The sequence below is a fragment of the Rana temporaria genome, chromosome 3, assembly GCF_905171775.1.
Source record: "Rana temporaria chromosome 3, aRanTem1.1, whole genome shotgun sequence".
Taxonomy (NCBI): Eukaryota; Metazoa; Chordata; class Amphibia; order Anura; family Ranidae; genus Rana; species Rana temporaria.
Window position 1 is genome coordinate 121,251,042 of NC_053491.1, and position 24,126 is coordinate 121,275,167.

The 24,126-nt window shown below is 42.7% G+C and overlaps 1 protein-coding gene across 2 annotated transcripts; it reads left to right on the forward strand.

Moving 5' to 3' along the window:
- Nucleotides 1-313: 313 nt before the first annotated feature.
- ATP5F1C (ATP synthase F1 subunit gamma) lies at nt 314-17,703 on the forward strand. 2 transcript variants are annotated; one of them, XM_040343350.1, is made up of 10 exons: nt 314-425; nt 4,946-4,980; nt 5,064-5,195; nt 8,574-8,778; nt 11,386-11,529; nt 11,614-11,678; nt 12,469-12,624; nt 12,885-12,981; nt 14,784-14,815; nt 17,584-17,703. In XM_040343350.1, exons 1-9 carry the CDS (start codon nt 385-387, stop codon nt 14,788-14,790), a joined length of 882 nt encoding a protein of 293 aa, XP_040199284.1. In that variant the 5' UTR covers nt 314-384; the 3' UTR covers nt 14,791-14,815; nt 17,584-17,703. The 2 variants fall into 2 exon arrangements, with proteins under 2 accessions (XP_040199284.1, XP_040199283.1); XM_040343349.1 differs by lacking the exons at nt 14,784-14,815; nt 17,584-17,703 and having other exon boundaries at nt 347-425; nt 12,885-12,985.
- Nucleotides 17,704-24,126: the final 6,423 nt, after the last annotated feature.

A 24,126-nucleotide genomic window follows, 5' to 3' on the forward strand; every position in this document is an offset into this window, starting at 1 on the left:
AAAATAAGTACCACCAAAAGAAAGCTCTATTTGCGTGGAAAAAAAAATGATATAAATGTTGTTTGGGTACAGTGTAACATGACTGCGCAATTGTAGTAGTGTAAAATGTAAGTGGTTATTTCACAGGCTGCTCATGAATTGAGCACTTGATTTCCTGTTAGCTCTTACAACACAATCTCTATATGCCCACACCAAACATGGCGGTGTTTCGTCAGATTAAGCAACCCGTCAGAATTTGTCACGGAAGTGACGTTCTGTCGCCGCCATCTTACAGGAAGTGCCACTGACAGACACTTCCCGCGTAGTCTCCGCCCTCTGTCCTCTCTTCCAGTCCCCGAGTTACGCATGCGCGTCCTGCGCTGACTGACCTTGCCTGTAGTCACCATGTTGTCCCGGAGCAGCGTCCTCATCTTCCAGCCACAATGGTGAGAAGGCGGCCAGCGCCACATTCCTGGAGATAGGAGGAAGGGAGGCGGGGAAGAGCACAGCGAGGAGGACTCCAGCGTGTAGTCCCGGGCGGGGTGTCCTCACTGAGAGGGTGTGGGTGTACTAGGCCGCAGCCGGCTCCTTGTAAATGGAGTTGTCCCAGACAATGAATGACACGGAGAAGTGTATACACTCCATAGACTTCCCCTGTACCGGGACCTGTTTGTTTTATGTATGGCGGGGAGAAGGTGACCTGTGTTTGTATGGAGGACATGGGGGGGTCATGGCCGGGGAACCCCCTCCTGTCACTGTGTAGACCCCCACCTCCATTGACCTTCACTCTAACACACAGAAATCCTTGTGTATAAAGAATGATCCTGATGCTTGATCCGGGTACAAGGGTAAAGTCCACCCTCATCTGTCTTCACTGACCCCCCCCCCCCCCAGGATTTCTCATTCTGTCCGGACTACTTTGTGATCCGGTCACATCTTCTACACAGATGCATGGGAGGGTGACACCAGTTAAAATCGAGCGGTGTCACCTTCATACCTGTTTGAGCAATGAGAGCGCTCTGCTCTCTCCTCCTGTTTGCGCACTCCCTGTTGGCACACTTACAATGCATGATCATCTTCTAATGCTCTTCCCCATTCATCTCAGTGTCTGATTGCCGGTGTGACCACAGAAGGATATAAAACAATCCACATTGTAAAGTACTTCAAAAGTCTTTGTTTTCTCCATGCATTCTCTGCATCAGGGTACGAACGATGCGAGTACAGCTATCTCTCCTGCTCTACTATTGTGTTCTGACAGGGAGACTGTCCTGTTTGCCATTATTGGTGAAAGTAAATGCCAAATTTTGGGTGTGTCCCCTGAAAAGTAATAGGGTGGAAATCGTCCAATGGGGACACTAGTCCTGCTGACCTGGGGTCCCCAAGGAATTCCCTTAATTTGTAGGGATTTCCTCTCGCTTCTTGTTTGGCTATGGGACAGAAAGTCAAAGGAAATCTCTGCAATGGGACACAGATGGGGGGGGGGGGGGGACAATCTGACAGGAGTTATGTAACCCTTCCCTGCTCTATCCAAAATTAAATGCCTATAGTTCACCTTTTATAAAACAAATATTAAATGCTTATCTTTTTGTAGATAACATTTTTTTTATTTTTTTACACGGCAACCTTTATCAGCCGTTCTAAAAAAAGGGGGGGGGGGCAGTATCCTGCAGACTGTCAACTGTCTGCCACTTCCTCCCGCATGGGCAGTCGGTTACTGAACTGCAGGAAGAATCGATGAACTATGAGAGCGCTCACCAATCACCAGTGTCCTCTCAGTTCATTGAGAGCTACAAGCCATCTGCCGTGGCGGATGATGGTACTTGTAGTTCATTCATTAACAGGAAACTGTGAAAGAATGACACGTCTGTGTGGGCGGAGCACTGCATGGCCATGTCATTTACAAATTGTGACAGTGGGTGTAGGGAGAAGATCCCCCTGCCTGCTGTCATGAAGCGAGTAGTGCTGGCAGCAGGAGGTGGGTGTAAAGGACAATGTTATACCCTAGATATGGGTGTAACATGCTCCTAAAGGTGAACTTGCCCTTTAATATCACTTTAAACATTTCCTCCCCGTTGCTCTTATGCTTGCTCCACAAAGTTTGTGATTTTTTTTTTCTTTATTCCAATTAGTCACGTGACTGCAGAGCTCTGCTGCGGGTGTCTGTATGTGTGGCTGGTGGACATTGACTGTTTTAGGGGCCACATTACCATAGAGCAATGGATGCCGGTGAGATGACATCACTGGTCTACTCATTTTGCACTGTTTTTGGGGCTACACAGATGGGCACACCTGCGTGAGCTTTGTGGTAGCTTGGAAATAGATTCCCATTGAGATTTCCCACAAACTTCAGCAAATATAAGAGCAATGGGGAGGCAACCATTAGGCTGCAAGTTATATTGGTCTTTCCTTATTTTAAGAAGGAAAGTTGTCACCTTGCCCATGTAGGACAGGGTGACATTGAGGGGAAACTACTAGGACTGGAGCAGCTTGAACGGGTGTCATTGAAAAGAATGGGCTGTGATTTGTCATGCAATTTTCATGTCCAAGGTCGCATTAAAATTTGTGCAAGTGTGAATGGAGCATTACCTGAACAAGCTGAGCCTAGAGATAATTGTTGTCATATACAGCTCCAGATTGTAAATCAATTATCGCCATTGGGTTTATAAAGGCTCCCTACCCCTATTAAGCCAAACATTATACAATCGTATTGCACCATTTTCCTTAAAGCGGGGGTTTACCCAAAAATCAACTTTCTGTCACTAGATCCAGCATACTGCTGACATCTGCAGTATGCTGGATTTTTTTTTTTTGTACTTATCATTTTAGCGGTCTTTCTTCTCCGGCACCGAGCGGCGTATCCTTCCGGGTATAGGCGTTCCTAAATCAAGCGCAGTTGATTGACGGGCTTGGATAGCGCGTCACGCCTTCCGAAAATAGCCGACGTGACTCTCAATTTACGGCGCCTGCGCAGTCAGCTCTACACGGCAGGCGCAGGCGCCGTAAGCAGCCGAGAGTCACATCGGCTATTTCCGGATGGCGTGACACGCTATCCAAGCCCATCAATCAACTGCGCTTGATTTAGGAACGCCTACTCCCCGCAGGATTCCCCGCTCGGAGCCGGAGAAGAAAGACCGCTAAAACGATAAGTACAAAAAAAAAATCCAGCATACTGCAGATGTCAGCAGTATGCTGGATCTAGTGACAGAAAGTGGATTTTTGGGTGAACCTCCGCTTTAAGGGCCACTTCACACCACATGCAGTCCAGTGCATGTGAAAGTAGGTTATATGGTTTTCAATGGCATAGTTCACTCCAGTGCGTAGAACATACTGCATTTTTCCTGGACTGTACTGGAACTCTGTAAAAAGCATCAAAAATGCACTGGAACATATGATCCTATTTAAAGTTAAGAAAAAGAGGGGGGGGGAATGCACTGGACTGCATCAAACCGCACCAAAAATGCACATGCAAAAAGCATCTGGAACGCATCCGGACTGCGTTTCTACGGTGTGAACTGGCCCTTAGAGTTACCAAAAAACAAATATGAGGACAGACCTAAACAGTCCTTTCAATTTGTATACAGTCAGACAGGCCCCTGCAATACATAGTTGAAGGTACATCTGAAGGAGGTTGTGTACAGGAGTAGTAGAAGAAAATTGTATAATGTTTGGCCAGCTTGATACTTTACCCGCCTCTCCTCTCTGCGATGCAGCCAGCACTAAAGGTGAGTTGAGCGCTATCACACGGTAATCCATATGCAGAAGCACTATTCTTTTCTGTTCATGAGTCGTGAACAGATTAAGATTAGCAGATTAGTAGTGCAGGGCACCTCTACAAACATTGGTACTTTGCCGTGGATGGGTGAGGTGCCTTTATTAGGGGCTTGTTCACACTTCTTGCTGGTAAAAAGGTGTTTTATTATGCACAAGTGTCTGTTCTGACCAGAGTTACCTTCTTGCTTAAAAAAAAACAACAAATATATGGAAATGTCAGTGTGACCGATGCAGAGAACGGAGCTGTAGGTGCTGCAGTGCAGGATGGAAAAATGTTCTACAGAAAAGATTTCTACGGCACACGGCAACGCTCCTGAAGGGCACATAGAAAACCAGTGTTTCTTGTTTGTCCTTGCGGAGACATCTGTACAGGTGTTGACATGCCCTTAAGACAGGGGTCTCAAACTAGCAGCCCTCCAGCTGTTGCGATAATACAAATCCCATGAGGCATTGCAAGGCTGACATTGACTCCCACATGCATGATGGGACTTGTAGTTTTGCAACAGCTGGAGGGCCACCAGTTTGAGACCCCTGCCTTAAGACCTCGTTCATGCATACAGTCATGGAGGGCACTGTTTACTCACACGGGGATGCCCAGGTGTTCCATGCATCGCTGTGTAGGCAGTCTCATGGATGGCATTTGGGATGCAGCGGCTGCATGGACACACCTGCTGCTCCCAATTTGGCATCCATGGGGGTGCAGCTGCATCTCCCCGAATGTAGACTGTGTGAGTTCAGGGACACTCCCACAAATGTCAAATTGGGAACAGCCGCTGCGTCCCAATGAACATCAGTTAGACTGCCTGCATGGAGTACATGTGCATTCCTGTGCAGGTAAACATGGCCCTCCCTGGAGTGTACACTTTAGTGCGGTCCCATGTGAATGTGGCCTAAATTAACAATAGCTGCTATGAGATTGTGTCTATATTTTAATGCAAAAATCTGGGCAGCTGTAAAGCCGCTTCATCAGTCCTACAACTCTAGTAGAGAAAGTGGGGAAACTTGGTTGTTTTCAGATAATTCTATTATAGACAAAATATAGAGAATCTGGTAATGGATTTCTTTGGCTTCTTTTAGTAATGCAGCAAAATCTTTTTTTATTTAATTTCTTCATTTTAAACCATTGCATTACCAAACTTCTATATGTCTTACATCTCTATTTTTAAAATCTTATTCTGTTCTTTTTCTCCTGAAGTGGTCAAGTCAGGAACATGGCAACTTTGAAGGACAGTAAGTATTTTTTATTTTAAATGCCATTGGTTATCAAGTCGGCCACAAATGTGCTTTGTATTTCATTGTCAATTGTTTTACAGTTACACAACGTTTGAAATCCATCAAGAACATCCAGAAGATTACCAAATCTATGAAGATGGTGTCGGCAGCAAAGTATGCAAAAGCTGAGAGGGAGTTGAAACCAGCTAGAATCTATGGAACAGGGGCTCTAGGTACTTCTGCTAGATATTTTTTGTATTCTTTTCCAGAATTGTTGCAGAATCGTAACTTTGAACTCCAGGATGTAAAACAACCCCCCCAAGGGTTAAATGCTTGTTAAGTCTAGAGTTAAGTCTCGTACACACGATCGGATTTTCCGACGGGAATTGTGTGTTGTCAGACTGTTGGCCTAAAATCCGACTGTTTGTACACTCCATCGGACAATTGTTGGATTTTCCACAGGCAAATGTTGGATTGCTGAAATTTTCTGATTTTCCGATCGTGTGTACACAAATCCATCCGACAAAAGTCCAAAGTAGAAACACGCATGCTCAGAAGCAATGAAAAAGGACGTGGTAAATCGCTACCCTCGTGTTTGTTGGCCAACAATTGTGTGCTGTTTGCATGCAAGACAAGTTCCTGGCCAACGCCCTTCGGACAAAAGTCAGACTCTTTGCGGAAAATCCGATCGTGTGTACAAGGCTTTAGAGTAATGGGCTGTAATAGTTGCCTTAATTCGTGCATCAGCAGGCTCTGGCACAATCCTTTTTTCGAAGCCTAGGCTGTCCTGTGCCATCATCGCATATGATGCAGGGCTACTGGTTTCTTCATTGAATGTAACATAGTGGGACCAGTAGTCGGAGCACTGAAGAAAAGGGGCTTTGGGGCACATGGCACACAGTGTGGAGGAAGCCTGCTGGAGAGAGGGATAAGGGTAAGTATCATGCTCTAGACTTGACTAGCATTCCACCCTTACAGTGTGGGGAGGCCCCACTGCAAGGGTCATTTTTTTTATTTATTTCTTAAGCCTGTAGTGGGGCTTTGTCAGTGTTTGCTGTCAATACTGTTTTAGGAGTATTTTCTGATTTAGAAAACTGGACCATTTAACGAAAATTTGTAATTTATTGGCACTTAACTAGGGTTTGTTTTAGGAATGCAGCTATGGTATGCCTTAAAGTGGTTGTAAAGGCAGAAGTTTTTTTTAATCTTGATGCATTCTATACATTAAGATAAAAAGCCTTCTGTGTGCAGCAGCCCCCCTAATACTTGAGGTTCCTCTCTGTCCAGCGATGTCCACAAGTGTCTCAGCCTTCTGAGGTTCTCCCTCCTGATTGGCTGAGACACAGTAGCGATGCCACTGGCTGCCGTCAAAGTCAGCTAACCAATCAGGGGAGAGGGGGGCAGGGCTCCATGTCTAAATGGTCACCCGGAGCTGTGACTTGGGTGCCCCCCATAGCAAACTGCTTGCTGTTGGGGCACTGAACAGGAGGGCCATTCCAGGATCACAGGAGAGGAGGATCTGCACAGAGCAGGTAAGTATAACATCTTTGTTATTTTTATAGGGAAAAATGAGTCTATAATCACTTTAACTACACGTTTGTAGCTGGATCTAGACTACATGGGAGATTTTTATAATTTGATTGTTGGATAATTTATTTTATGTGGGAGGAGGGAGTTAGTTAAGCTGGCCATAGACAGTTTCTCGTCTGTTCAACAGCAACTAGCCGAGATTCGAACCATGTATGGGCAGGCTGAATGTACAGGAGAATAAAATGGCTCCATGGGAGGGATTCCCCAATCAACACTGACTTGACTGTGTTAATGGCTGGCCTTGGTGTATCTAAAGTTGAATCTTAAGCTAGTTGTCTTGTGAAAATTTTCTATTTGTCAACATTTGTCCTGGGGGGCCAGAAGGCTAGCATTTCATTCACGATCCACTGAGTGCAGGTGCAATGCTTTTTAGAGGCCCCTGTAGGATAAAAATGATAAACACATTTTTCCATAATGTATAGTTACTTGAGTGAATGCGTATTTAAAGGGCATTTATATCTTTTTCAGAATATTTCAAGTTTTTAAAATTCATATTCTGGGCACAGGTTTGCTTTAACCAACTCCCACCCGCCATATAGCAAAATGACGTGTGCAAAGTGGTTGTATTATCCTGACTGGACGTCATATGACATCCAGCAGGATAAGCCGTGATCTACTCTTGCTTGACCATTGATGGGCCGTGCCTCACGGATCTCTAATGTCTGGACATCCGCTTTTGCTATATCCAGGTATTATACCTGATCCTTTTACCACTGTGCCTACTTTAAATTTTGCACTGATGTCAGTTTATTTTTCTATGTTTGAGTGTATTGCCTAACGTTTATGACCAGGTTGTCTGGTGTTTTTATTTTTTTTGTATGTTTTTCTGTTTGTTGGTTTGTCTTAAACCTAATTAAAATATCTTTAATAAAAGAAAAGGATAAGCCGTGGTTTCGCACAGTGTGTCGCTCGGTGGTGTGTCAGTTTGACACACCGCATCTCTGATCTATGCAAAGAGCCTATAATGTAGGCTCTTTACCATGTGATCAGCTGTGTCCAATCACATGTAACCAGGAATTGCAGTTTATAGTCTTTTTTTTCCTCTAGTCTCGCTGACAGGCGTGTGTAGAAGAGAGCCGATCGGCTGCTCTCTGGGTGGGGCAGACTCGGGGTTCTGCGTTGATAATCAGCGCAATGATTATCGGTGCAGACCCATTGAGGATGCCCCGATAGGTAGGGAGACCGCCGCTCCAGGTGAGCACAGGCAGGTAATCAATGTCCACTCAGGAATCGCACGGGTGCTGGCAATGCATAGAATTAAGCAGGTGGGAGAATGGATGGACAGCCGCACTCCAAAAAGTCTTGTTGAAAAAAGACGTGCTCTTTATTGTAAAAAGGAAAAAATGCACAGCATACAGTGGGATAGACATCTGACGCGTTTCGCATTAACAACTAATGCTTAGTCATAGCTCAAAAAGGTAGTCATTGAGGATGCCCACTGAAGACCACCGTGGATAGCACTCTGTGTCCATCAGTGATGCCTGCCAGTGCCGCTTATCAGTGCTGCATAAAATTGCCTCATCGGTGAAGGAGAAAACTTATTTACAAAGTTTTGTAACAGAAACTTAGAACTTTTTTTTCTTTTTTCTTTTTTTTTTCAACGTTTTCTGTCTTTTTTTTTTTTTTTTTTTTGTGGAAAGCTCTATTTATGGGGAAAAAATCATAAAAATTCTGTGTGGGTACAGTGTTGCATGACCGCGCAATTGTCTTTCAAACGAAACAGTGCTGAAAATTGGACTGGGCAGGAAGGGGGTGAAATTGCCCTGTATTGAAGGGGTTAAAATTCCTTTATATGCCAAAGCTTGTCTGTTGATGGAAATGATTGTGTTCTTAACTGCATATACCCTAACAGTGTTGGTGCACTTCTAAAAATGCTAGCCCTTACTGTCACTGGCTCTAAACAAGTGTGCAGCAAGTGAGGTTGTAAATTCTTGTTCTGGATACTGGTGCTGGCTAATATTAAAACGCCTGGATCGGTATAACAGAAAGTGCTAAATATTTTTCCTTTTCTTCCCTTTTAGCATTGTATGAAAAAGCTGATATTAAGACTCCTGAAGACAAGAAAAAGCACCTCATTGTCGGTGTGTCCTCTGATAGGGGTCTTTGTGGTGCTATTCATACTTCTGTGGCTAAAGCTATTAAGAATGAAATTGCCTCGCTCGCTGGTACTGGAAAAGAAGTTAAGGTGATTGGAATTGGGGACAAGTTGAGAGGTATACTGCAAAGGTAGGTATGATGTTTAAGGACAGAGAAAGATTGATGTCCAACAAAATATGCCAGCCAAAATATGCTTTCATTAACAATACATTTATTGTGTGGTCAGCCAAAAAGGTTACACAGTGCAGTTCATGTGTTCGGTGGCTCGGTTCTCGGTGCAGAGCTAGCGGGGGACAGATGGAGCATCGGTCTGATGCTCCATCCACCAAAATAAGTATGAAATGAAAATAAAACTTCTCTTTTAAAGAGGAAGTAAACCCTGATAGGATTTACTTCCTCTTTATTTCCCTGCAATGGTAAAGCATAATGGGCTACTATGCATTATGTGACACTTACTTGCAGGAGAAGCCAGCAATGTCCCCGTCTTCCTTGCTGGCAGCGTGCGTCCATTCTTCACCCCTCTTCCTTCCGGGGCCATAAACATTCGGCTCTGTGACTGGCTGGAGTTGTGTGACATCACTCCCACGCGTGCTGGAGCTGCCTGTCACGGCATGACCCCAGCTTGAAACGGCGCAGCCTGCCCTTTCAAGTCGGCACTTGCGCAGAAGAGGCATTCATTCATGGGACATTGTAAATATCTCCTAAATTATGGAGGTTTAGGAAATATTTCAAGCACCTACAGGTAAGCCTTAATCTAGGCTTACCTTTAGATGAAATTTGTCCCTGAGGGTTTACAACCACTTTGAGTAATAAAAAATGAAACGCCCTTAACCCAGTTTATAGTCTTATTGCATAAATATCTTAACCTCCCTGGTAGTAATCCAGAGTCTGGCTCGGGGTGAAATTTCAGCACTAATGGCAGTAACCCCGAGCCAGACTCGGGATCGCATCGCAGTTTCCAGGCAGGGAGTTACTTACCTTGTCCCCTGAATCCTGCAATGTCTCCCCGCTGTGTGAGTGAGCTGTCTCCTCGCTCCGTTCCCTGCAATGTTACGACGCACAGGGGCAGAAATCTGCGCCAAATTCAAAAAATAAAAACGCAGTACACATACAGTACTGTCTAAAATAATTACACACCCCCTTTGTCCCTAATGGTCTGCCCAGTGTCCTACATGCACTTTTATATTATTAAAACTGTTCTTTCTCCCTGCAAACTGTTGATTGTTGATAGCAACCAAAAAGTGTCCCTTTATGTCAAAAGTGCTTTGAGAGCAGCTAGAAAACAGAGATAATAAATTGGAATCACTTGCAGAATTGAGCGATAGTGATTTGTGGGGAAATTCATCTTCAAACACGGAAAGTAATGACAGCGACAATTCTGCAACTGAGCAAATTTCTGTGTTTTTGATTTGATTACATTATTGAATAATTTTTATTATTATTATAGTTTATTATATTATAATTAATTTTGTGTTTCAAACTTTATCATTCCCCGGGATGTCTACTAGACTCTTTGGAAAAATTAGTTATTCCTAAGAATTACAGGCCTACAATATATAAAACGCCAAATTTCCTTGCAAAACAATTGTACCGCTTCAAAAACCTGACATAATAATAGTGCCAGGGAGGTTAACTTGCTTTTTTGGGTGCAAACTTATTGGCAAACCTTACCAGCACCTAACCCCCACAAAACACAAACTGTCCTGTATATCCCGGAGATTTACATCCCTATATAAAATATAACTTGTATTAATGTGATGTCTTCAGTATATCAAAAGTTAAAGTGGATGTAAACCCTTACATATACCCAGTGAAGTGACCAGCCTCAGATACACAGGGATGAAACAAATCCTCCTACATACGTTTTTACATAGTTTAGAAGGTGCACATGGTGTTAGATTTTCTCTTCCTGGTTAGCACTGCAGTGAAGCCTGGGCACACAGCCAAGACAGCTGATTGGATGAAAGGCACACACCCCCTCTCCTCATAGGTAGACTCTTTCAGCTCTGTTTGTTGAAGCATTCATGGCTCTGCTAATCTATAGCATCTTCCCCAACACAAAACTCTGGCTGCTTTTATCAAATGTGATGGAGAATTTGTCTGAAGTTCTCAGGCTGATAACGGACTAAAGGAGCAGAAGACGGCTATGGGACATAGAGCTTTGAAGAGAGATAACAACAAAACACTGCAGATATGTGCCCAGCTCAAATTTCATAAATCGGGTTTACATACATTTTAGGCTACTTTCACACTATAGAGCTAAAAAATGGCACATGCAAAGCACCCTGAAAGAGCCTCTTCTCTCACTCCAATGAGAAAGCCAGAGAGCTTTCACGCTGCAGCGGTGCACTGGTAGGATGCTCAAAATAGTCCTAGCCGCATCTTTGATATACACCGATCCTAAAGTGCCCCTGCCCATTGAAATCAATGGGCAGCGGCGCTTTGTGGGTGGTTTTTGGTCGCTAGCGGGGGTTAAAAGCACCCCGCTAGCGGCGTAAAAAATAGCAATGCTTTACCACCTTAAGCCTATATTGCAAGGACATTTTTAGTAAATTTTATGTTAGAAAGGGTATTATAAATGGTGCTGTGACAAGGCTCATCGCCTAAACTAGTCTGCTGCTGACTGTACTCACTGTGGATGCTTCACAATAAATACGCTTGATGTTATGGAGTTGCCGGCTGCTTCTTTTACTCGACCGTATTTTAAATGTTGACGCTGGTTTCCCATTTTTTAAGGACTCATGGTAGCCACTTCCTTGTCACCTTTAAAGATGTTGGTAGAAAGCCGCCTACTTTTAGTGATGCCTCTCTTATTGCATCCGAGCTGCTGAACTGTGGCTATGAGTTTGACCAAGGATCTGTGGTGTTCAATCGATTCAGGTATAAAAAGCTTTTCTTTTTTTTTTTTCTCCTTCCTAACGTTTGTGCCACATTGAAAACTAATGTTGCCATGTATTGTTGCAGGTCTGTAATCTCCTACAGGACTGTAGAAAAGCCAATATTTTCTCTAGACACGGTTGCCAATTCTGGTAAGGGTTGACCTGTTTTGCTATAGAATTAATAATCTTTTCTTTATTATATAATTTTTTTTTATTTAGTTTTATATATTTCTGTTCTCTATTATTACGGCTATTTAGCAGCTAGTAAGAGCAGTGACTGGTTTGCTAATCCCATTTTAAGAAACCTAGTAGTGCGTGAAAGCATCCACTGAAAAAACACAGGCCTAGACCGGACAAGGGGTGCAAGCATCCTGCCATGGGGGAAGTAAGCTCAACCTGGCCTTTTGACTGACAGCAGAAGGGGATGTTATTGGAAAAAGGTGTCTCTACTGAAGCTTTATCACCAATCTTGGTTTCCGCAACAGCCCAACATTTCCTAAATTGTCACTGTGACAGTGAGGTGAAATCTTCTAAACAGGGGCACAAACAAATGTTACAGGGGTGTTAACCCTCGCCTATGCTATCCAATTTTTTTTTAAAAAAAATAATAATTTTTTTAGCGCATTTTTTGCCACGATTTTGCAGCGTTTTGTACAGGTCGAAAGGTCACCAATGTAAAAAGCAGAAAAATGCTTGTAATCTGCACAAAAAAGAAGCTTGTGTACTTTTTTTTAGCTTCAGGCGTTTTTGCTTCAGGTGACAAAACGCTTAAATGTGAACAGGTGCTATTGAAATTAATAGGATTTTGCTTGGGCGTGTTTTTTTTTTTTGGCGTTTTTACGAGCTGAAAATGCTCAGGTGTGAATACAGCCTTATTGCTAATGTGGAGAAAATGTTGTTTTATAAACCAATGCCCATAGTTCTTTCTGTTCCTTTCCAGAGAGTATCACTGTTTATGATGACATTGATGCAGATGTGCTGAGAAATTACCAGGAGTTTAATTTGGTAAATATCATCTATTACTCAATGAAGGAGAGCACTACAAGTGAGCAGAGTGCTAGGATGACTTCTATGGACAATGCCAGCAAGAATGCTTGTAAGTAGATATATGCTGAAAATGCAAGGAATGATCATCATACATATACATTTATTTTATGGATTTCTAGTATTGCTGCAAAATTAGTGAGCTTTCTCAGCCTGGGATTTATTGGGCACTTGAAAAGATCCAATGAACATGCACATTTACCCACAACATAAGCTCAAATGTAGTGTTCAGCTATTTGGGTAGTGTAATTGTGAAATGTTATTTCGTTAACTTGACTTTTAATATTTTTTTTTTTTTGTTTTTCCCATTAGCTGAAATTATTGACAAATTGACATTGACTTACAACCGTACTCGTCAATCTGTCATCACCAAGGAGCTTATCGAAATTATCTCTGGAGCAGCTGCCCTGTAAGTACAAGGACTTACTACATGGCCGACACTTTTGATATTGGGCAGGGGGGGCTTGTGCACCTAAGAATCCTTGAGTGCTCTTTTGTTTTCTATATCTGGCTCCTCCACTTCAGGAAATTCTAAGATTATTTTAAAGTGGTAGTAAACAATTTTTTTTAAATTTTGTATTTACAGGTAAGCTTAAAAGAGGTGTGGGTTTTTTGTTTTTCCCAATTATACTTTCCTAGGTGTATGCAGCATCGGTCCCCCCGGCGCCTCTACACTGCGTCGAACACCGCCGATCACTCAGTTTTCAGAGCTTCGTGAGCTGCAGACTGTCAGTAGCAGCTCTCTGCTCATCTCGCTTCGAGCACATTGGAGCGCTGAGCTGTGGAGGGGGCAGAGCAGGCCATCTCAGGCTCGCAGTCCAGGTACCTTGTGTATCCAGACTTCATTATCACGATGACTGGACTGATAGTCGTGATGTCAGAGAGCAGACTTCAGCCCACTCTCTGAAAACAGGTCACAGGAGTGCAAAAAGAATTGCACTCCTTTGATCCATAGGAGAAGCCCAGCTTTGGCTTGACTTCTTTAAATAAAGCTTGGGTACAAGGAATATCTCCTAAACGTGTACTGTTTAGGAGATATTCTGTAGTTCTGCAGCCGGTGATATCATTGGCGAATGCGCACTGCACTTTGAAAGGATGGCATACCGAGATCATGGCTTCCGTGCACAAGAGTAACATCAAAGCTCGGTAATTTAAACAGCCGTAGCCCACAATCCCGGAAGGAAAACCAAGTAAAGATGGAAGCCCTGTCAGCAGTGCCAGCGTGTCGCTAAAGGGCTTAGTTCTGGGGTAAGTTTTTTTTCATAATGTGATAGTATGCGATGCGTACTAGCACATTATGACTTTGTTTTGCAGGTAGAAGATTCTCATTTTATTTAAAAAAAGTTATCAGCCTTTAACAGTAAAGAATGTAATTTTGTAGCCTTTAGAGAATATTTTTAAAGCGGAGTTCCAGCCTGTATATCAAAAAATCAAATCGGCAGCTGCAAATACTGTAACTGTTAACTTTTAATTTCAAGGACACTTGCCTGTCCAGGGTTCCCACGATGTGGCACCCCAAGCAGATCCGTCTATCAGCTTTTGGTGCAGCTGCCGGGATTGCTAATAAGGGAAGTTGGCAGTGAAGTCTTCAGGTCGCGCTGCTCTTTCTGAATGGTCCCGTTTTCTGAGACGCACACAGGTCCCAGAAGGTGGCAGTTGGGAGGGAGGAGGGCCAGTTTAAAACGCGTAAGTGACGTACCTCGCCGCTGCGACATGGGACGGAAGTCCACATGAAAAGCGTCAGAAAAGGTACCAACAAAAAAAAAAATATCCAAAAATGAAAGGGGGGGGGGGGGAGGGGGCTGCTCTATTTAAAACCTAGTTGGATTTCAGCCTGGAATGCAGCTTTAAATAGAGCCCACCCACATAGGCATCCATTTCCTTTGTGCACAGGTGAAGAATGGTCCTATCCCCACCAGCAGTTTACAGGAACTGCAATGACATGTTTTACAGTATTATCTTATTGTAAACACTCATGCTGTGACTATCAGTCAGATGTTTCCTCGGCGTAGACAACCATGCACAGGACAGATTAGTTTGTATATACATATTCCTTTTGCGATTTGCATTTGTTTGAGCATATGAGATTTTATTTTAAAATAACCTGTTAAAATATGCTTGTAGTTTCTGGCTTAAACATGCACATGCTTCTTACATTGTGTGCATTTTGCATCGTGTGTTTTAACTTCCTTGTTCTGTTTCTATCACCAGGGGATGAAATGGTCGAAAATAAGAGTCGCCAGGTAACATGTTTTATTGTGTCAACAGTGAATTTTAGAACTTTAAAAAAAAATTTTTATGTACTTTACCACTTTCTTACTCTAATGGTGAACAGTTTTTTTTGTACTTGCCGACCGCCGCACGAACATTTACGTCAACAGAATGGCACGGAGAGGCAAATGGGCGTACAGTTGCGTCCCTTTAAATTTGCCGTCGTGTGGCCGCAGACTCCATGTCCGCCGGTGTCCCGCAATCGTGTCACGGAGCTAAAGAACGAGGAGATGTCAGTGTAAACACAACATCTCCCCGTTCTTCCTAGTGACATGTCACTGATCGTATGCTCCCTCTCATCGGGAGCAGCGATCAATGACGTGTCACTTGTATAGCCATGCCCCTAACAGTTCGAATCACTCCCTAGGACACATTTAACTCCTTCCTAGCCCCCTAGTGGTTAACCCCTTCACTTCCAGTCACATTTACACAGTAATCTGTGCATTTTTATAGCACTGATCGCTGTATAAATGTAAATGGCACCAAAAGTGTCAGATGTGTCCGTCATAATGTTGCAGTCACGATAAAAATCGCTGATCGCCGCCATTACTAGTAAATAATAAAAATGCCATAAAACTATCCCCTATTTTGTAGACGCTATAACTTTTGCGCAAACCAATCAAACGCTTATTGCTTTTTTTTTTTTTTTTTAACCAAAAATATGTAGAAGAATACGTATTGGCCTAAACTGAGGAAAAATATTTTATTTTTGGGGGGATATTTTTTATAGCAAAAAGTCAAAAATATTGAATTTCTTTCAAAATTTTTGCTCCATTTTTGTTTATAGCGCAAAATATAAAACCCGCAGAGGTGATCAAATACCACCAAAAGAACGTCAATTTTGTTTGGGAGCCACGTCGCACGACCACGTAATTGTCGGTTAAAGCGGCCGAATCGCAAAAAGTGCTCTGATCTTTGGCCAGCCAAATGGTCCGGGGCTTAAGTGGTTAAAGTGATAAAAGATATGACTATGTTCATGTAATGCAGAGATGTAGCTTGTGTATTTTTATTTTATTTTTTCTCTCTCCAAGATAGACCCTTAAACCACTTCAACCCCTTGGAACGTACCTTGGGTTGAAGTGGTTATATCAAAATGGTGCCTGCCCTACATCTGTACCTGCCTCCCCTCTGATGTAAGAAACCGGAAGCGATGAGGATTTTGTCCCTTACGGTTTTGGTTTGATGCTTTACAAGCAGTTACCAGCTTGTAAAGCATCTGATCAAACCAATCTCAGTTTGATCAGATGCTTTTAGGGCAGAGAAGATATCCGTGTTCTAATAGACCCCAGATCTCACCATAAAGAGGACCTGTCATGCCTATGGCAAAAAAAAAGATAAAATGAAGAGAGACAGTGTAAAAGTTTTAAATAAAAAATAATAAAGAATAATAAATAAAGAATAATAATAAAGAATTGTAAGTGCCTCCGTTCCCCAGTGGTCATGCACAAACGCATATGCAAGTCCTACACGCAAATGTAAACGATGACCACAAGTGAGGTATTGCCACGAACGTTCGAGCGAGAGCAATGATTCCAGCAACTGGTTAAACTGGTTACATGCAAAGGTTTTTTAAGCGTCGTCTAAAAACAAAATACTACAAAATTACATATTGGATATCTATTAACCACTTAAGAACCGAGCCTGTTTTTCAGACTGTGTTTAAAAGTTTAAAACAGTTTTTTTTTTTTTTTGCTAGAAAATTACTTCCAAACCCCCGAACATTATATAAAACATTTTCTAACACCCTAGAGCGGGGATATGCAATTAGCGGACCTCCAGTTGTTGCAGAACTTCAAATCCCATGAGGCATAGCAAGATGAGCATGACACCCAGAGGCAGAGGCATGATGGGACTTGTAGTTTTGCAACAGCTGGAGGTCCACTAATTGCATATCCCTGCCCTAGAGAATAAAATGGCGGTCATTGCAATACTTTTTGTCACAACGTATTTGCGCAGCGGTCTTACAAGCGCACTTTTTTTTATTTATTTTTTTTTAATTTTTTTTATTAAAAAATTAGCCAACAGTAAAGTTTGCCTATTTTTTTTTATTTTTTTTTTTTTTTATATATTGTGAAAGATAATGTTGTGCCGAGTAAAATGATACCCAACATGTCACGCTTTAAAGTTGCGCCTGCTTGTGGAATGGCGTTAAACGTTTACCCTTAACCTCCATAGGCGACGTTTAAAAAATTCTATAGGTTGCATCTTTTGAGTTAGAGGAGGTCTAGGGCTAGAATTATTGCTCTCGCTGTAACGATTGTGGTGATACCTCACTTGTGTGGTTTAAACGCCATTTTCATATGCGGGCGTTATTCACGTATGCGTTCCCTTCTGCAGGAGCTAGTTGAGACGGGGCGCTTTAAAAAAAAAAAAAAAAGGGGGTCACTTTTATTCCAATTACAAGGAATGTAAACATCCCTTTTTTAATGTGAAAAAAAGCATGACGGGTCCTCCTAAGTATGAGATCTTGGATCAAAAAGACCTCAGATCTCATATTTAGACTAAAATGCCATTTTGTTCGACAATTTTTCACAAAACTTCCACTGTTATGGAGGCCAAAGAACAAGTTTCAGAACCTCCACTGCAGGTGGATTTGAACCTGAATGCAAATATCTGAGATTTAGTCTGCAGAAAACACAAATTTCATCAGTAACATACCTTTTTGTTGAAAATAAAAAAAAATATTGTTTTGTATTCATACTGTTTGTTTTTTTAATAAGATATACCTTTTCTTTTTCAGATAATGTAATTGGGCTTACCTGGATGTCTGTGGATCTTTATGTCTGAGAAAGAGTTGGTTCATTTTATGAAGAAAAAAAAAATATTTGTAAATTATATTACAATAAACACCTTACATGGACATTGCTTTGTCTTTTTAAGTCCTTGATGTGTTTTTTTAAGAAACAATGTAATACTGCCAGTCAATGTACCTGTACGTTGCCGGCATGCTTCTGGGTTTGGGGCATGCATGAGCGCTCGCTGTGATTGAACATGGCACAAGTTTGGCAGCCAATTTCAGCCAATGATTTTGACTGAAGTGCCCAATCGCACGCACACACAGTTTTGTGTGTACAAACACACAGAACTCTCTGAACAGCGATCTGGCTGTCTGTTCTCCCCGAAAAACAAGGACAAAAAACGTCCAGATAGTAAAAGCAACACACGTTACACATTGTTTGGCACACAGTTAACCCCTTGATTGCCCCTAGATGTTGACCCCTTCCCAGTCAGTGTCATTAGTATAGTGTTACAGTATTATCACTGTAATAGTGTCACTAGTAATGTCGGTGACCCTCCCAGATAGAGTCTGTTCCCAGATAGAGTCTGTTCGTCAAAAAATAACTCTCCTGTGCTCAGGTGTTGTGCTCAAAGGGGGGGGGGGGGGCGTATCTTACTCCTTGTCAATGCCTAGAGTCTTGCTGCCCTCTCAGGACGAGGGTGCCAGATTGCCCACCACCCTATAATTTACATGGGGCAAGTTGCTGATTCCCGCCATTACAGTATAGCATCTGTAGCTGCATGAATTCCAGTATACTGTAAATACCATAGTTTGTAGACTCTATAAAACATGTCAAACACGAGGCCTAATGTGATCCTCCAGGCCATTTCATGTGGTCCTCGCACCTCTCCTGCAGCACACCCCTCATCTCCACCCCCACTTTGTCTCCAGTCTGCAACAGAGGACAGAGCTCCTGCTACAAATCCTTCTCTTAACTGTGCAGCCATGGAGGTGCTTGTGTTTGCTTCCAAGGAGTGTGAGTGGGCTTTGTGCCAGACTACACCTGTCCTTCAGTCTTTTAGTTATTACTTAAATCAGTAATAATCGAATACACAGGCAAAGTCTTATAGATACAACTGGCCCTTTGAGAGCAACCATAATACTGATTTGGCCCATGATGAAATGGAGTGACACCCCTGCCCTATAACTAACAAACTAATATACACCTATTGGTACTTTTTTTTTTTTTTTATTGGATAGGTTTTATAACTGTAGAATTTTTTTCCTTTTTATTTTCAAAACAAAATCTACCTTAACACACCAACAAACGAAAACATGAGTTCACACAAGTGCCAGTGGGCCCTCAAAGTATATGTAAACCCAGTCGGTAATATCTCAAGTTTTTTAATGTTAATGTGATCTTGCTATGAGCCTTGATCTGGCATCTCCTGTTAAGGCATGGCAACAATCTCCAGTAGGTTTCTGTGTTGTGACGCTGTTACATGGGCTTCCAATGGATACCATAAGTGGCCATTTCAGCATACATTACACAGGCAAGGTCCACTGTTGTCACTATCGGGAAATCCAAACTAAGAAAAAAAAGGCAGGGGATCAATTTGTGGTCCTCGAGCACTGTAATAAATGCCTTATTGGGTTATAGCACATATGCAATAATTTAAATAAGGTTGACACTGTGGGTTGATTTACTAAAACTGGTGAAGCTTTGCATAGTAACCAATCCGTTTCTAACTTTAGCTTGTTCAATTAAGCTTTGACAATAAGGCTGGGTTCACACTGGCACGACACAACAGTCATACTACTTTGGATCCGACTTTGCTCTGCGATTTGAAGTCCGACATGCATCCGACTTAAATGAACAGGGATGCGACTTTGATCCCTGACAATAACAGGCACTGTGTCTAATATGAATCTTTAGGAACTCCACACCAATTAAAACGGCATGGGTTCCCCCTCTAAGAGCATGCCAGGCTCTTCGATCTGTTATGGATTTTAAGGGGGACCCATACTCATTCACATAGGGTGGTGGGCTGGGATCTGGGGGCCCCCTTATTAAAGTGGGCTCCCAGATTCCGATAAGCCCCCCCGCCCGCAGACAACCAACGGCCAGGGTTGTCAGGAAGAGGCCCTTGTCCTCAATGTGTTGACAAGGTGCTTTGTGGTGGGGGGCACAGGGCCCCCCTGCCCCAAAGCACTCGCTCGTCCCCCACCCCCTTTCCTGACCGGCCGGGCTGCGTGCTCTGATACGGGTCGGGTATGGGCTTTGGGGGGACCTCCACGCCATTTTTTTTTACCAAAGTCGGATCAGGCAAGATAATCGGACTTCAGTGATATTCAATGGGCTGAAGTAGGTTTCAAAGTCTGACCAACTTGTGTTGGACCAGTTAAGACGGCTCTCATATGGAAACATTGATTTTTCACACGTCGTGAGCTCCCAATGTCGGAGCGTTTGTCGTACCAGTGTGAAACCTGGAAGCTCATTGGTTTCTATGACGAGCTGCACCAGTTTTAGTAAATCTCTCCGTGATCCTGGGACAAAGCATTTTCAGGAGTGATGTCCAAGATACAGGATTGTTTTGGGGCAAATCCAGCATCTAAGGTATGTTTACGATACACAATGCTTGAGAAAAAAAAACGTTATCCAGTTAGGGTTTACATGGACGTTCATCAATATGTGTTTTTGGTGGTAAGCAGGTTTGTTCTAGACTGCCTAGGTAGTCAAGTAAGGCCTGGTTCACACCTATGCGTTTTTTAGTGCATTTTCAGTTTTGCAGAAACATACTACAGTCCTTTCCTATGGCTGTAGTTCACATCTGCATATTATGGAAAGAGCCAAGGACTTTTCTAGTTTTTTGGTTCCATAGACTTCAATAAATCAAAAGCGTGTATTGAAAAATGCATAATGCACCTGCAATATGCAAACTGCAACCTTGCATAGATGTGAATCAGGCTTAAGGCTTAACATCTATGCATGTTTCTGCAGTGCTTTTTGCGTTTTTACCACAATTTGCATGTTTTTTACATTTACGGTATATCGCTGGTTGCTAAGGGTGCGGCGGCTGGCTTCCCGGCCTGCTCCTTTACAACCAATGAGTCGTTGGCTGTTTCAATTGGATTCCCCGCTGACGGGTGAATGTAAAAAAATAAAAAAAAAAAATAAAAAATAAATGGCTTTGTGATGTCCCCTGCTGTCTGATCTAGTTCCATAGTAGGTGAGGTTGAAAAAGACACAAGTCTGTCAAGTTCAACTTATGTCTGTGATTATAGGTCAGTATTAAATTGTATAACCCTGTATGTTGTGGTGGTTCAGGTGCTTATGTGGTGGAAATTTGACGATGTATTGTCATAATGGCACCCGGTCTTAGTACTTCCGCAGCCCGCTCTAAATAGAACTGACTGGGGCAGTCGGAGGCTGGTTGAATCTCGTCTGGTAGTAGAAAATGTCTTGAGGTTGGAGTGTGATGTTTGCGGCGTGGGCATATGTCCTCCGACGAGGGGCTTTCTGTGCATTTAGCACAGACTATCGTCGAGGAGGGGGTGCGCTCACTCCGCAAGCACACGAGTGGTTATGGACAGATGTGCGTTCTTATCTGGGTCTTGTCTGATCAGCATGGCTTGGGATTCGTAGCATGCGCCTGTAGATGGCCTCCATTCCACCTTAATAAGGGTATAATCTGGATATGCATTATTCTATGGCATGGCGCAGATTCAGGATTCTATCAACGATTCATAGAAGAGCTTAGGATTGTTTCTGGAGGCAGGGGGGCACTCCCTGACTCAGACACGCCCATAAGACTTTAGCTTTCCTGTCAGAAGGAATATCCTTATATGGTGTTTGCTGTGACAAGGGGACATCCTGCGATGACCACTCCCATGGGGAGGTGATTAACTGGTGCAGTGAGCACTTCCTGTTTGGGTAAATAAAATGAGCTGTGCTGAGCCATGAAAGGCAATGATGGTGATGACGGTGACTTGAGAACAAGCTGGTGTGAGGTCTCTTGACTTGTATGGATGGGCAGAGAATGAATGGTGAGTGAATCTATTTAGCTTAAATATGGGTTATTTCATTAAGACGGATTTTGTGCTTAATAGCACAGGGCAAAATGGCGGTGTGCTCTGCATACAGCCCAGTTTTGCCATGTCACTTATCTAATAGTTTTTTGAAACTATTGATGCACCGCGCTGAAACCGCCCCATCCTTGCCGCCCTTACAGTAAAGAATCATCTACGCATTTTAAGGTTAAACCTCTCTTCTATTTTTTGTGAGTGGCCACGTGTCGTCTTATACTCCCTTCTGCAAAAAAGTTTTCTCTCTATTGTGGTGTCACCAGTATGGTATTTGTAAATTGAAATCATATCCCCCTCTCAAGTGTCTTCTCCAGAGAGAATAAGTTCAGCGCTCACAACCTTTCTTGATAACTAATCTCCTCCAGCCACTTTATTAGCTTTGTTGCTCTTCTTTGTACTCGCTCCAATTCCAGTACATCCTTCCTGAGAACTGGTGCCCACAACTGGACAGCATACTCCAGGTGCGGCTGGACCAGAGTCTTGTAGAGTGAAAGAATTATCGCTTTATATCTGGAGTTAATTCCCTTTATAATGCATGCCGATTTTCTGTTTGCTTTGTTAGCAGCAGCTTGGCATTGCATGCCACTATTGAGCTTATCTGCTAAGACCCCAGGTCCTTTTCAATCCTAGATTCCCCTCAGAGGTTCACCCACTAGTGAGTAGATTGCATTCAATTTTTTTTTTTTACCTTATCCTGCAGAGAAGTTATTGCCCTGCTTGGCTTTGTGTCATCCGCAAATAAAGAGATTGAACTGTTTATCCCATCCTCCAGGTCAGTTGTGAACAAATGAAACAGGATTGGTCACGCCACAGAACCCTGGCGGACCCCACTTCCCACTCCTGACCATTCTGGGTATTACCCATTTATCACCACCCCCTGAACACGCCCTTTTAGACAGTTTTTATTCCATGTACTCCACCCTATGGTCCATCTCAGCAGACCTTTATACAGTAAACATTTATGGGGAACTGTGTCAAATGCTTTTGCAAAGTCAAGATACACATCTACGGGCCTTCGTTTATCTAGATGGCAGCTCACCTACTCATAGAAGGCTAATAGATTGGTTTGGCAAGAAAGATTCTTCATGAATCCATGCTGAATACTGCTAATGATACCATTTTCATTTCTAAAATCTTGTATATAGTCCATTATCATCCCCTACAAGACATCTCTTATGTATCCATGGGGCGTGACCATCCAATGACATGAATCGGAGAGCCTGCCCCTTGTGGTTTGGGAAGAGGCCCTTGTCCCCCATCAACAAGCAAAGCACCCCCCCCCATGTTGAGGGAATGCGGTCTGGTATGGTTTAGGAGGGGAGTGGCATGCGCTTGCTTGAAGCAATTCCCTGCATTTCTACATTAGTGTGAATCAAGCCTAATGCCGCGTACACATGATAATTTTTCGACATTTAAAAAAACAACATTTAAAAAAAATGTAATTTAAAATGATCGTGTGTGGGCTTCACATTTTTGGGGTTCTGGAAAACGACCAAAATTTTTTTGAACATGCTGCATTTTTTAACTACGTTTTAAACAATGTCGTTTTTCGTGTTGTAAAAAATGATGTTAAAAACTTGCGCATGCTCAGAAGCAAGTTATGAGACGGGAGCGCTCGTTCTGGTAAAACTACCGTTCGTAATGGAGTAAGCACATTCATCACGCTGTAACAGACAGAAAAATGCGAATCGTCTTTTATTAACACGAAATCTGCTAAAGGGTGACGTCATCCGAATAGAACTCGTACGTCACCGCTCTTTGCTAGAGCATTTTTTTTTTAAACGACTGTGTATGGGCAACGTTGTTATAATGATGAAGTTGCAAAAACGTTTTTTCAACATGCTGAAAAACGTAGTTTTTTACATGCCAAAAAATGATTGTGTGTACGCGGCATAAGGGTCAGTATGACTGCACCGAATCCTACACCCATACACACAAATTTGCATATACAGTTGTGCTCATAAGTTTACATACCCTTGCAGAATTTATGATTTCTTGGCCATTTTTCAGAGAACATGAATGATAACACAAACTTCTTTCACCCATGATTAGTGTTTGGATGAAGCCATTTATTATCAATCAACTGTGTTTACTCTTTTTAAATCATAATGACAACAGTAACTAGCCAAATGACCCTGATCAAAAGTTTACATCCCTCAGTTCTTAATACTGTGTATTGCCCCCTTTAACATCAATGACAGCTTGAAGTCTTTTGTGGGATTTGTGGATGAGGCTCTTTATCTTCTCAGATGGTAAAGCTGCCCATTCCTCTTGGGGAAAAAAAATCTCCTGTTCCTGAAAAATTCTTGCCTGAACTGCACATTTGAGATCTCCCCAGAGTGGCTCAATGATATTGAGGTCAGGAGACTGAGATGGCCAATCCAGAACCTTCACTTTATTCTGCTGTAGCCAATGACAGGTCAACTTGGCCTTGTGTTTTGGATCATTGTCATGTTAGAATGTCCAAGTACGTCCCAT